The following is a 14,707-nucleotide window of genomic DNA, read 5'->3' as shown; positions in this document are numbered from 1 at the left end:
TTTACACTCTAAACAAGAATTTAGACTGAGATTTATGATGTAAAATCCACATCCAACGCTCATTTGTAAACTATTTGAGATATACTTCTCCTGTTTTGTTGCACTCCGTGTTTAATAAGGCTTGTTTTTTTATTAGTTTTGACGTTAGTATGTGAAGTACATCTTACCAGTTTCATTGGCTGTGTTGTGCGCCACCCAGTGGTCATCGGTGGTCACTGCAGTCCGGTCTGCTCCGCGCAGACTCAGTAACAACATCCGTCTCTTTTTAAAAAGGACTCGCTATGAGCGATTAATAGTTCAAAATATACACAGACATTTGCTTCTAAACTCTATAGACTGTGTACTTTCCGCTGAAGGCTTTCATGATTAAAAAAGTCTTCGCCAACCCGGAAGTAAATATGAACCTCCTCTGGTTTTTCCTGTGACGTAGCGCTAGCTCCCGATGCTACACGCGGGAAACAGGCGAAGCTGCTCCACACAGTCATAGTAAGATGTGAAGTTTTCAAATTGTGTTTTCTTGTGTGTTTAGAAACTAATTTCGGAGTGTTTATGCGCAATGAGGAGATATATGTTGCATACGTGCTTCGTTTCGAGCAATGCTATTTGCTAAATTAACTCAAAACATCAGTTGATTTCTTTACACCGGCCTAGGTCTGACAGAGCGCTCGATTTAATGCACGGCGTGTCTGTACGGGGCGGCGCTACCGAGCATTTCACCCTCATCTGACACCGTGCAACATTGTGCCATAAAAGAAGCGCCCCCTGGCCACTTGAAGTTAGCCTAGCTATTGTTAGTGGCGTAGCATGGATGTAGGTTATCTTTTGTGTTGCTGAGCTGAGACTCAACGAACAAATTAATATCAAAAGAAAACAACGGTTTTAATGTTCGCTAAACTGTGTTGTTTGGAATTTACTGCTAACAGTCAGTAACGTTAGCTGTAAGCTAGCTCGTAACTTTACCCAGCGCTTTAAACTGTGAGTCTGAAATATCGAATATCACACAGAAAAACTGAAGTTGACATAAAATACGTATAATACTGCTTTTAGAGCAGGTTTATGGTTCTTTGCAGTCCACTGCTTGACTGATTGTGGCTCAGTCCCTGCCATGTCTGATCATGTTTTCACCAAGCAGACATGGCAGTGAAAATGAGCGTTTTAAGGAAATGCAAACTTTATGCTTCAAACTGAGAACAGACATGAAAACCTAGTGATACTTATCATGCGTGCTTTAAGCCATGTGGATGTTTTCTTGTGTCTAATGAAGTTTCCTCTGTCTGTCTGCAGAGCATCAGTAGCCGAAATGGGAGACACGCTGGAGTTTAACGAGATCTACCAGGAAGTTAAAGGCTCCTGGGTCAGTATCTTCATCAACACCTCTGCTCTTTAAACTGATGTGTAGAGAGGAACCTGTGTGTGATTTCCAGATACCTAAATTACTCACTATTTTATATGAAACAGAAATATAAGCACAGCACGAAGTTTTTTTATTAAACTCTATCTTTTCTTTTAAACTTGGCACACTGGAGTGCACACTGCATTGGTACTCATAATAAGAAGATTGAGATTTGGGTCATAGATCAGAAATTGCGTGTCAGTAATGAATCACACATCTGAGATGCAGAGTAGAGTTAATGAGGTGGTTGATGCTACTTGTGAAATGTTATCCCACTCTTCCTGAAGGACAATCTTAGCAGACATTTTGTGGGACAGGATCAAATAATGTCACATTCATACTCGGGTCATGTGGCAGATTTTCTGTCCTGTCATGCTGTCTGACACACAACAAATTGTGTAGGTATGGATGGCCTGACTATGGCCCTAATTATCATGTCGTCATCCAACATGCCAGCAGCTCATTCTTGTCCCTCTCTTGCCATCTGTGTCATTGTGTCATTTGATTAAAGCTTAATTTTAAGGTGGACTTTTTGCCCAAGGCAGTATCTTTGAACTGGTCATGCTGTGTGATTATAGGCTTTTAAAGCCACACCTGATTTTTGGTACAGAGTTGGATAAACTGAACCCTTCTCTACCTATAACAGTAGAAATTAGATTTTTAAACTTTTTTTTTATCGAAGTCAGGATAGAAGACAGTTTGCATGCTGCCTTTAGATGTTTGTTCCGTATATTCTATTATGGAGTTTATGTTTGATCAAGGAGTGTGATTCCTAGTATAGCTGTGAAATTAGTAAAAAAAATCCAAACATTGTGTAACTGTACAATAATATAGATGAGTCTTGAACGAGAAGCCTCCTGTGTATTTACAAAGACACATGCAAAGAAATTGCTAAGGTTTAAAAATATAATTGATCATTGCAAAGGTTTTGGCGATAGTTAGCTGGACTGGCTCTATCTATATATGTCTTACTCTCATCTAGTCCAGAATCTTTTGACCTAACTGTTGCCCATTTTTTAGACCAATCAGTTAATAATTTAATGTTTTTGTATTTTGCATCTCTGGACATTTATAGTTGTTTTGGAGATAAAAAATGTGTCATAATGTTTTGGTTAAAACTGGTCTACATCTAGCTTTGACATTGCTGTATCACTGATAATTAGCAAATCATATTATTATATCACAGCAGAATTCAGCTCTGATTTTTAGCTGTTTACAGCTGTATGTGTGGATATATAAATTATGTAATTTAACAAAAAAAAGTGAATAAATTGGAATAATAGTGGTCTGTATTTAGCCAACGATATTCAGGACCATATGAGAGCAGCAACATTAAGTGGAGCATCTCAACAGTAAAGTGATAATTCAGAACAAGTTTACTAATTTGTGGTCTACAGACACCTTTGTGGCTCAAAATGAAGTTGTTTTTATCAGCTGTGGGCCAAAATTGGTTTTGCATTGTAAAAACCAATGAGAATAATTATTATACAAAATCATTATTATGAGGAAGTAGGAAGAACTAAAACAAGAGGAAAAACAGCAATTTGCAAATGTTCTCTTTGTTATCAATTAATCTGCACATTTTTTAAGGTCGTAAATAAAATATGAGAAACAAGTTGAATATGATAGTGACATTGCTTGTTTTGCGTTGCCAACAGTCAGAGCTGAAAGAAATTTATTACTGCAGATTTCCGCACTTCTTTGGCAGAGAAATTGACTTAAGCAATTATCAGAAAGGAGTAAATTCCTTTTTTTCAGGTGACTAATTATTTATTGGACTTCTCTCTTTACATCCGAGTGTTCTAACACAACTATTTTGTCTGTGTTTCTTCCTTTTGTCACTGCAGAATGATGGGCGACTGCGTTTCAGCAAGCAAAATGTGGTTTACAAGAGCAGCAAGACGGGGAAGGTGGACAGCATCCCAGCTGGCGAGCTCAACATGGCCCAGTGGAGACGAGTGTGCTTAGGTCACGGCATCAAACTCGGCACCAGCACAGGACACATCTACAAATATGACGGCTTCAGGGACACAGTGAGTTCTAGAAACACATGGCACGCATACAGGCCTCATTATAGATTTGCGTGCGCGCAGTTAAGCTTTGGTTTTACAGTTTTTTAGGTTCAGACGGCTGATCAGCCTCTTAAGATTCTGTCCTCTTTTTTCCGGACTCTACATCTTTCCTCTCCGTTTCTGGGAAATAATTGTTACCTTACTCAGAGGATAACAAGGCAACAGTGGAATATTTCAGACTGACACACACTGCTGGTTTGCTCAACACTGTGTTTATGACGAGGGATGTAACACAAGCAAGGGGACCACCGATAAACATCTGCCATTCCCTGTCTGACATTTCCACAGGAAAAAACACTACCATCTTCCGAAATTGCCACCGCTTGAGTGTGCATGAGTGTGTGGGTTTCTATTAAAGGTATGTGAGTGAGTCGGCTCTTCTCCCCAAAGCTCCTAATGGGATTAATGAGGGAAACCAGCGCTAGCATGTGTGTTCCATAAACAGTGTAATCATCGGCTCATGTGAGTCAGTGTTTATATCAATCCACTGAAACAATTTGGCCCAGAAAACAGACAAGAAAAAAATTTGTGGTCGTGTTTGTTTTTTATCACCCTGTTTTTTGTTGTTTTTTTTTTCTTTTCCCTGCTGCTCTGAGTGTATGGGGAATGTCAACATGCAAGTACAGTACCGGGATGGAGGAGAGGATATAACAGGGAGTGTTTGGTTGTCTCCTGGGGTTAATCAGCGTATTTTTTGGGGAGATGGATCCTCTCGTCCTGGAGCGCAGGCTGTGATGTCATTGTTTATTATCCCACAGTTAGTGTCGGTAATCGAGAATTGGCTGGAGGTTTAACTGCTGGCGTGCAGAGTGGACACTTTGATTCATCTGTCCCTGTGAAGTGTCCTTGAGCAAAACACTGAATCTCTGCCAGAGTCTGTTACATAGCTGACCTGTAATTGTCATCAGGAGGTGCAGAGGCATGTACGTCAGTTCTATCAATGTCACATAAATGTTTAGACTGTAATAAGTGCAAAACATCATTGCTGTCATTGCCAGTGTCTTGTTGAATGTGTGCAGCAGCCCGTTGCGATTGTGTTTTACTGTTAGGGCCGGCTTTGTAAGCCTTAGAACTGTTGAGGCTTCAGATAACAAGCTGTCAAGTTCCACAGTCTTAAAATGAACGTAAAGCTGGAACACTTAGCCAGGTGACAGAACATTAACTGACTTGTTTGATTGTCATTTGAAGCACAGCTCTTGAAAAAATATTATTTGGTTGTGGCATCTTAAATGTGAGTATTTTGTGTTTTTCTCAGTTTTCTATAGCTGAAAGTGTGTTTTTCAAACAAAACAAGACAACACCTTGGGCTGTAGAGTGATTTTAATGAGCCCGTTGTGTAGTTTTGAGATTTTATAGCAATAGAAGGGGGATTTCATTGGGAAAATAATTGTTGGATTAACAGATGATTATAATTGTTTTGGTTGCAGTCTTAATTGAAAGCACACTTAGGCAGGAATTTCTCTTTCTTTTGAAAAACACTCTAGTTTGAGTAGTCGTGTCGAGTTCTCTGTTTGATCAGTGTTCTAGTTCCAGATGAAGATTGTGTCCAGACTTTTAAGCATCAAAAGTTAAGCTTGGATTTATAGTCTTCCTCAATCCAATTTACAGGGCAAATTATTTTTTATATGTTTTATCGAGGCAGAGCTCTTGTACAGCTGCAGCTGACGAAAATGGGGTTCGTAGAAATGTTCAATTCTTTCATATTAATTATGATGACAAATTGTGTTGTAGATTTACTACCAATTATATTGACACAAATAAGGACACGTTTTCAAGTGATACATAGGATTATTTGACCAAAGTATTGAGGTGATAAAATTAGTGTTTCATGTTGATGGAGAACAGGTTTGAAAATTTTACTAGTCAGTCAGGGTGGTCATGTTGAATAAACGTGTGTATCTGTGATGGTGGTTGTGTGTTTATTATGATTAAATGAGCTGCGCAACAACAAATCTGCCAAAACTCTAATGAGGAGTTGGGAACTGCACAAACTCTTGATTTTACGCATTTACACATCTGCTGACACATGCTCTCCTATCTAAACAATGCCTTAATCCTGGTCAACAAACATGCTGATGAACTCGGGGGCACACACACACACACACACACACACACTTAAACACACACTGATTCTCTGGGTTCTAATTAGCTGTAATAACCTTATAGACAGGCAGATATCCAGGTGCGTAAATTTGGTTTCCCACAGAGTTTCGCTATACCCAGCACACACACACTCACACACCGCAATCACTTCCACATGTGTTGTATTACAGGGACTGTGTGTGTCTCTGTGTGTGATTGGCCATGTGTTTGTCGCTGTGTGCGAGTCCTCTCCAGTTGTAAGTGGGTCTGCAGGATAAATAAACAGGCTGATTGTCAGTGGTGGTGTGGAGGAGGTGGAGGACAGAGCAGGCGGATGGATTACATTCACCTCCTGTGTTCCCAGGAGGCCCAGGCGGCTGGGCGTTGTTACAGTTGCGTTGTGATTAATTATCCTCCATCCCTCCTCCATCTTTTTAGGTGATGTTTTTATAAGCTTTGACCCATGCAGAGCCAGTGCTTTTACTACCTGCTAACTTTGAGCTTTTCTCTCCCTGTTTGTTTTCATCGCTTCCTCTCCTGTCAACCTCTTGTTCTGCTTTACCTCTCGTCTCCTCACCCACCTCCCCACTGTTACCTTCACCCACCAGGACTTTGAGAAGATTTCTGAGTTTTTCAAGGCGAACTACAAGCTGGACCTGACAGAGAAGGACATGTGTGTGAAGGGCTGGAACTGGGGAACAGCCAAGTTCTCTGGTAAGAATACACCAAAATCTCTTCAGGAGTTTGTCATTGCAAGAATATTACTGTTGCAGTGTGATTCTCATATACAGTATCATCAGTCAAGGGGAGAACAGCTTGTTGGCAATGATTGAAAATGGGTTTTTTCCAACGAAATTTGTTAAAAATATCAGATCTGTAGGACCCAGCTGCCATTTTATATTTGGCCTGGTTATATAATAATAGCGCAATGACTTGAAGGTCCCCACTGTTTTGTCTTTATGTCACAGGTCCGCTGCTATCGTTCGATGTCAATGACAGCACAGCGTTCGAGATCCCGCTGTCCAACGTGTCACAGTGCGCCACAGGGAAGAACGAAGTCACTCTGGAGTTTCACCAGAATGACGACACAGAGGTCTCCCTCATGGAGGTCCGATTCTACGTTCCACCTAGCCAGGCCGATGAACGACAAGACCCTGTGGAGGTGAGGGAGGATGCTCTGCTTCCATACTTTCCCCTCCATGAAGCACCTTTGTTGTTTAAAATGAATTTATGTTGGTAGTTGTTCTAACAGTCTGTGCTTTCCTTTAGGCATTTGCCCAGAATGTGTTGTCTAAGGCGGATGTGATCCAGGCTACTGGAGACGCTGTGTGTATCTTCAAAGAGCTGCAGTGTCTTACACCTAGAGGAAGGTAAAGGATCAACAGAAAAATACAATCACTCAAATAATCACTCATTCAGGTTTTCCCATTAATTGAAAACTACCCCTGAAATGACATAATAAGTAACCACTTTGTAGATTTATTTATCTAAACACGGATTTTGTCATGGGAAGCAACACTGGCAGTTCGATGACAGCATTTGAGGTCAGTTTGCTCAAAGAATTGCCTCAGTGAAACAATAAATAGAGTGTTCTCTTGTTTCTGTTTTCTTTTTTCTTTAAGATATGACATTCGTATCTACCCGACGTTCCTTCACCTGCATGGTAAGACTTTTGACTACAAGATTCCCTACACCACCGTCCTCCGTCTCTTCCTGCTGCCACACAAGGATCAGAGGCAGATGTTCTTTGTGGTAAATAGACTTTTGTCTCTTTTTTTGTCCCAAATTTATTTATAAGCATGTGTAAATTTAACTTGTTCAAGTGAAATTTTCATTTAGTTAAAGTGTAAGTTTGCAGATTCCATTGCAGCTTCCCTCATACCTTGTCTTTTTTCTGTTTGTTGTTTTCATCTCGTCTTCATAGATCAGTCTGGATCCTCCCATCAAGCAGGGTCAGACACGTTATCACTTTCTCATTCTGCTCTTCTCCAAAGAAGAGGATATCAACCTCACTCTTAACATGAGCGAGTAAGTATGTGACAAAAAGGTGTGCTATGATTGTTTTTGGGCCGTGTGTCGCCTTTTATCGTCTCAAGCTGTGTTTTCGGCTCTAACTTTTTAATGTTGTAAAGCCTGTGTCCACTAGAGGGAACCAAAGGTTTGGAGTAGTAATTTTCATATGTTTATGGTTGCATCAGTGACAGTTTCTGGTCTTTGCATTGCTGCTTTAAAATCCCAGAAAACTGTTACTTTTAAGATTATAAACCTGTTCTTTCTTCTGTGTGTAACAGAGAGGATGTGGAGCGTCGTTTTGAGGGTAAACTAAGTAAGAATATGTCTGGATCTCTCTATGAGATGGTCAGCAGGGTGATGAAGGCCCTGGTCAACCGCAAGATCACTGTACCTGGAAACTTTCAAGGGTAGGCATCTCATACACACATTTATACATTTTTTTGCACATTTAAGAGCATCCAATAAAACCTGCCTATCTCTTTGTCCTTCCATCTCTTCCTCCTCAGCCACTCCGGGGCTCAGTGCATCACTTGCTCCTACAAGGCATCTTCAGGCCTCCTCTATCCCCTGGAAAGAGGCTTCATCTACGTCCACAAGCCTCCTGTTCACCTGCGCTTTGAGGAGATTTCCTGTGTCAACTTCGCCAGAGGCACCACCACGACACGTTCCTTTGACTTTGAGATTGAAACCAAGCAGGGAAATCAGTACACTTTCAGCAGCATTGAGAGGTGGGGCCGCTGTTCACAAACTGTAATAGTCAACGTCAAAAAACACTTTTTCTTACACACAAGATTTGGCTAATCCCCAGTATTGTAACATAATACCAGCAAGCACTAAAAGTCATCCTCTGCAGTAGAGTTGTGAGGATTTTACTTTCTTTTCGTGTTTTACTACCTGCTGTGAAACTAAAGCTCAGGGTGCGGTATGATCAGAAATCCCGGATAAGGTGTTTGCATGTGATGTTTAATGAATTCCTGCTTTTATTGGAGTAACATAAATAAGGACAGTGGCTTACCTCTGTTTCTGAAACCTGGATATTTTCCTTGCTCCAGAAATGATTATTATCAGGATACTAGTTTTGCTCTATCTCTGTGACTGTTATTTTTTCAGAAATGCTATGCTATACACCCAGATTTAAATACCAAAAAGTCCTCAAGTAACACAAATCACATATTAGGATTAGTATGTAGAAAACATACTTTAAAAAAAAAAAATCACCTAAAGAGTATGAACATGATCAGAGCAGAATTTTTGATGTAAAAAAAGTAACATTATTCTTGTTGGACGTCCTTCGTCCAGGCGGTTGAAGTTATTTGTTGTGATGTAGATTTTAGCTCATATTATGAAACCAAGAACTTGTGCAATGATTTTTCAGCCCAAAATAAATAACCAGTCTTTTCCATCTCTTTCCATTTTAGAGAGGAGTATGGCAAACTGTTTGACTTTGTTAATGCCAAGAAGCTCAACATCAAGAACAGAGGGTTCAAAGAGGTAAAACACAGAAATTTAAGTGCCTTTTTGTAGTTTGTTAAGCAAAGATATTACACAAGTTTTGTCAGACTGCCATCCCAGATATTGATGCTTGTTGCCCTTCTCCTGTGTGTCTGTCCTTGTACCCCTGTAGAAGAAGGTGGGTATAGTCACGGGCGTCACATGTGGATTAGGCACCCGATTTTGTTGGTGTGGAGTGATTTCAGCTTGCATGGCGTGCTGCTGATGTGCGTTTCTGTCATGAGGATTGTGTCCAATGATGCTGATTTGATTGATATTACCAATACGACTGGTGATGAACAGGATTAATTTTAAGTGATTTGTGACTAATCATGGGACATGGGCGGGGGTGGGTGGGAGGTGAAGGATTGTGTGTGACTGATAACTCTGTGTGGGTTTGTTTGCATCGTGCTGACCAATGTGTGGCCTTGGGGGCTTTTGGTGTGCTTTAACACTTGACACAGTTGTTATCATGACCACTGCCTCACACGGGCAGTGCTGACTGCATTTCCCATAATGATCTGTTGACATGTACAAGCTCCTGGTACGTCTGACGACGCAGCAAAAGACCAACTCAGTTTTGCTGCTAACAAGTGTATCTGTTGCTAGGTGATGGGGTCAGTGGAGAAGGTCAATGAAAATGAATGGACCTGCTCTCCATTTCCTGTTGGTGTTTTAATAACAGCCTCCCTGACATGGCGTTTGTCCGTTCACGGACAGATACCGATGCATGGAGATGGGAAAAAACCTTCTGGGGGAAGAAGAAAATAGTTTGACTTTGGTCTTCAAGATGACATTACAGCACAGTTAGCCTCAAGCCACAAAGTCCACCAGTATTTTAACTCTTAGTTTACTCAAGAGGAAGATTATGCAGAAAAAAGCCAGAGGACAATTCATGCATGAACCTCCACAGAAAGCTCTCCGAAGTCCTCATTTCTCCTGAAAGCATGTGCTGTGTCCGCAAATTGTGCTCGATACACTTCAGAAATAATTAAATTAACACAAAATGGCCAAATCCCTGTGTTTTTCTGTTTGATATGAGGGGGAATGCAACCGTCTAACTGCATGTGTGTCCACTCTGCTTTCTGAGTCCATAGTGGTTTGAGCACATAGACATTTAAAGCGTGAATTGGCCCTAAGAACACAGAGTGCAGAATCTCCCAATGAAACTAGATATTCAGGAAACCCAAATTGTAATAAATCCACCTAACCTCACAGCAAAGTTAACTAATTGATGGCCTAAAATGCCTCGAATCATTCAGTATTTTTCAACACCAAAGCAGAAAGTAGAGGAAAGTGAAAGAAATGTAAATGATTAAAAATCCATGAATGTTTTTACATCTGGGAAATGTGTTTCCTATCTTTACTATCCTAATTATGGTTTCTGGTTTCCTTCAAATCAACCTGAGTGTGGCTAAGACACAGATTCCTCTGTGGGGTGCTGGATTGTGGGTAGCATTGTTTTGCGGTGGTTTTTTGTTGACCGTGCAGTGTATTTCCAGGGCATGAAGGGTAAGATTGACGAGTACAGCGACTCAGACGATGACCAGCATGACGCCTACCTGGAGAGGATGAAGGCTGAGGGCAAGATCAGAGAGGAGGGCAACGACAGCGATGATTCGGATGGCGGAAGTGGTGAGTAACAGTCCCAGTATGACAGAGGAAGGGAGTACATTAAGAGGATCAGTAGGTTTAATTGTTGACTTCCTTGTCCTTACTTCTCAGATGAGTCATTTAACCCTGGAGAGGAAGATGATGACATTGCAGAGGAGTGAGTGAAAGTTTTTGGACATTTGTAGAATTTGAGATAAAAGTGCAAACTTGTGTTTTCACCAGATTATTTACCACTCTGACTCGTTTCATCCAGCTGACATCACCATGCTTATTTCTTCTTCTGTTTCTCCACCAATCAGGTACGACAGCAATGCTTCAGCAAGCGACAGCAGTGATGAAGGTGACGAAAGCGAAGATGAGAGTGCGAAGAAGAAAAAAGTCAAAAAAGCCAAAGTGGTGAAGGAGAAAAAAGAAAGGAAGCCACGGAAAGAGGTGAGAGAGAAAATGAGAAATAATTTGGCATAAGGATTAAAATAAGACGATGCAGGCCGAAAATGTTTCTTTTTTCAACCCCTAGCGTCACAAACAGATGTACATGATATATAAGCCTGTATAATGGCTTGCATTTACTTACCGCAGCCTTCCTTTTTTCTGTCTGAGTAGAAGAAGCAGAAGGATAGCGGTGGCCCCAAGAGGCCGATGAGTGCCTACATGCTTTGGCTCAACTCCAGCCGCGAGCGAATCAAGTCAGAAAACCCCGGCATCTCTATCACAGAGATCTCTAAGAAGGCCGGAGAGATGTGGAGACAACTGGGCAAAGACGAGAAGGAGGTGAACGAGAGCGAAGAGAGAGAATCTCCCTCAGTTTTACTCTTCTGTTGTCACAACCCTCCATTCTTGAAGTGGCTGTTATCAATATTTTTATAATTGCACTCTATCAAATCACATGACAGTGATAAAAGAATGGCCATTTCTAGTGATGAAGCAACAGAATTATCACCTAAATCTGCATCAGGTCTATTAGAGTTTAGATTTAAGACGATCTGTCAGACACTGCTGCAAACTCTGATTACATCCAGATTGCATTTTATATTATGAAAAAGAAATTGATACATACAGCAGATGGTCTATTAAAAGTCTTAGCTAGCTGGGCTAAAAACGTATGTGTAATAACTGAACTAGATATAATTAGTTTTAGAAATTCCCAAAATAATTTGAAAAGAGGAACATCTCAACAAACCATAACTAGAATTTGTCTTGTATGGAGCAGTGTTTTAGAAACCCCAGACAAATCAGCGATGTTTGCTGTCTTTATCCATATATTTATTTCTGATTTATTCACCCTTTAACTCTCCTGCTGTCCTTTAGGAGTGGGAAACAAAAGCAGGCGAGGCGAAGCGGCAGTACGACAAAGCAAAGAAAGAGTACAAAGAGAGCGGCGGAGGATCAACTTCCAGTTCCAAGAAGTGAGATTTGCAGCACACAAGCTCATGTTTTTTGTTGTTTTTTTTAACAAGCTCATCTTAAATGTGCATTTTTTTCCCCTCTCTGTCCTTCACCCACTAGAGAGAGTAAAAAATCTGGAGGCAAAAAGGACGAGAAGAAGAGGAAGTCTGCCGGAGGAGACAAGGACAGGGAACGAGGAGGAGGCAACGACAGCTTCAAGAGCAAAGAATTCATCGAGACCAGCGAGGAGAGCTCATCAGATTCTGACCACAAGAGCAAGTCCAAGAGGAAGAAGGTAAAAGCAGTAATTGATAAATGTTAACAGACAGACTGACCATGGCTCCTACTGCAGTTGTTATTAGATCATTCATGGGCTGTGATTCTTCCTTCTGTTTACCACAAAATTCCAACACCACACAAAGCAGAGATTGTACTGAGTGACGTCGTTGACACAGTTTTTTTTAGTTGCTGTTGCTTGAACAGTGCGACTAAACAGCTGCAATACGATGCTGATGTTCTAAACAAATGTCAGTATTAAGTTGGGGTCGTAAACACTCAGATTTATTGTGGGTAAACAGCTGAGGGCTTCTGTAATTTGTACAGTTCAAACCCAAATAAATATCTGCTCAGTGAGAATGAAGCATCTTCCTCTTGGATGTGTTTCATAGGAAATCTTGAGTGAGTTAGATTTGCTCATGATAGATTGAGTAGAGCCTTTTGAAATAATGTTAGTTTTGGTGAAACTGATCTGATCGAGGGACAGTTGCGAGAGAACAAGACTTGTAACCGAAACTGCACACAAAATAATGAGATGGAAAGTAAGAATCAGAGAGGGAAAGAGAAACTGAAATAGAAATAATGTCTGTGAGACACTTGAAGAGCATTAAGTATTTCCATTTTATGACCGTATGCAGCAATATCCACACCGATATGAAAGTTTATTTATACAGTACAATGATTTAGGTTGAACATATGACAAATATATAAAGATATTATTTACAAAAAGAAACATTTTTGATAATGATCCCTTTAAAACAAGTTAATTGTTACCAATTACAGGGGAAAAGTGAACTTGTGGAAAACCTGTGAAATGGAGACAGTTGATATATTTGCATCTATAATAAGTTTACATCATCAGTATCTTGGCCTGGCAGACTGATCAGTCTTGCTGTCGAACGACACACGTCCAATATTTGTTATGATTTTGAACTCATTTCGAAACTTGTTTTTTCCAGGTTAGGTAGCTGTGAACAGCAGTAGGTCTGGGACATAAACAGAGAGTTTAACTGCAATGAAATGATGAAAATTGACCTTTGTTATGTCTAAAAATGAGACTATACAGTATGTCATCATGTGTAAATGAATGTAATGAGTGAGGTGGAGGCAAAGAACAACTTGACAACTTCAGTGTTTTACTAAACCCTCTGAACCTTAGAACCCATTGACAGGTTTAGAAGGGAAGGTATCTATAAGAAAAATGCCACAATGACACCATTTATTAGCCGGAAACTGTAGAAACTGAAAATCATCAGTTTTTAAGCTTTCTGCCAAAAATTATTGCAGCTTTTAAAAACTGTGAAAGGAGCAAAAAAACCTCTCAGAAACTACATGAACCCTCAGATTGCTCAGTTCTTCTTTCTGACTCTCTTTTTTCAACCAGGAATCAGAAGAAGAGGAGGAGGAAGCAGTGTCCACACCTGCCAGCTCAGAGGAAGAATCCGACTAAACACACACACGTTTACCGTTCATACACACAAACCAAGGACCAAGCATTTTTACTGTCCATGTTGGTATCACACTGACAGACAAATCAACAGACTTGAGTTGCATTTTTCTTTTCTACGTTTAGTTTTGAGAGCACAAACATCCTTTGACTGACTCTGAAAACTCATGTCGTATGTGATATCTGAGCGGGATTTCTACTGGCAGTTCAGTGAAGTGACAGTATACTGGTGTACCATTTGAATTCTTCAAGGGTTTTCCATCTAATCCATGGGAATGGTCCTTTTTAGTTAAATAGCACTGAGGGTTGTAGGAGTTGTTAGTTGGTAAATGTGGGTGGAGCAGATACGAAGCCATTTCGCTCCTTTGGTGTAGAGCATTTTAAAAACGGCAATTGAGTGGGTTTTTTGTTTGTTTTGCAATGTCATGTTTTCAGGCTAAAATAAATAAATGAATCGTTTTCAGTAAATCCTCTCATTGTTTTTTTTTTTTTTTTAATGCCCTCTTGTGTTAGGCCTCTGAGTGATTTAGAAACCAGTAAATCCAGTGGTTGGAGTTCCATTCCCTGCTCCCTCTGTCCATGTGCTGATGGGAGAAGATGGAAACCCACAATTGCTTCCAATGCAAGGATGATTGCTGCGACTGGTGGAAAGCAACTTAGTACGGTACATTTATTCGGGTACGGTCTTAAGTATAGTTGTGAGCTACTTGTACTTAAGTATTTCCATTACCTTACTTTATGCTTCCACTCCATTACATTTTAAAGATAAACCTTCTAATTTGTGCTCCACCGCATTTATTTAACAGCTTTAGTTACTTCTAAGATGTGGATCTTACACAGGGGATAAGAACAGAATTAGATTAAATGAAATAGATTAAGTTAGCATTATTCACCCTTTTTGTCTTTTGGCATCTTACAAAAAGCTTGTTGGAG

The 14,707-nt window shown here is 40.3% G+C and overlaps 1 protein-coding gene across 1 annotated transcript; it reads left to right on the top strand.

Moving 5' to 3' along the window:
• Positions 1–403: 403 nt before the first annotated feature.
• Positions 404–14,242, top strand: ssrp1a (structure specific recognition protein 1a). The gene is made up of 18 exons (XM_035953710.2): positions 404–486; positions 1,285–1,354; positions 3,241–3,426; positions 6,156–6,261; positions 6,516–6,709; positions 6,817–6,917; positions 7,170–7,299; positions 7,472–7,575; positions 7,839–7,967; positions 8,067–8,288; positions 8,979–9,051; positions 10,554–10,686; positions 10,777–10,822; positions 10,965–11,097; positions 11,269–11,436; positions 11,974–12,071; positions 12,172–12,346; positions 13,712–14,242. Exons 2-18 carry the CDS (start codon positions 1,301–1,303, stop codon positions 13,775–13,777), a joined length of 2,118 nt encoding a protein of 705 aa, XP_035809603.1. The 5' UTR covers positions 404–486; positions 1,285–1,300; the 3' UTR covers positions 13,778–14,242.
• The last annotated feature ends 465 nt before the right edge of the window (positions 14,243–14,707 follow it).

This window comes from Amphiprion ocellaris, chromosome 13, assembly GCF_022539595.1.
Source record: "Amphiprion ocellaris isolate individual 3 ecotype Okinawa chromosome 13, ASM2253959v1, whole genome shotgun sequence".
Classification (NCBI taxonomy): Eukaryota; Metazoa; Chordata; class Actinopteri; family Pomacentridae; genus Amphiprion; species Amphiprion ocellaris.
This window is presented reverse-complemented; position numbering and strand designations above follow the sequence as displayed.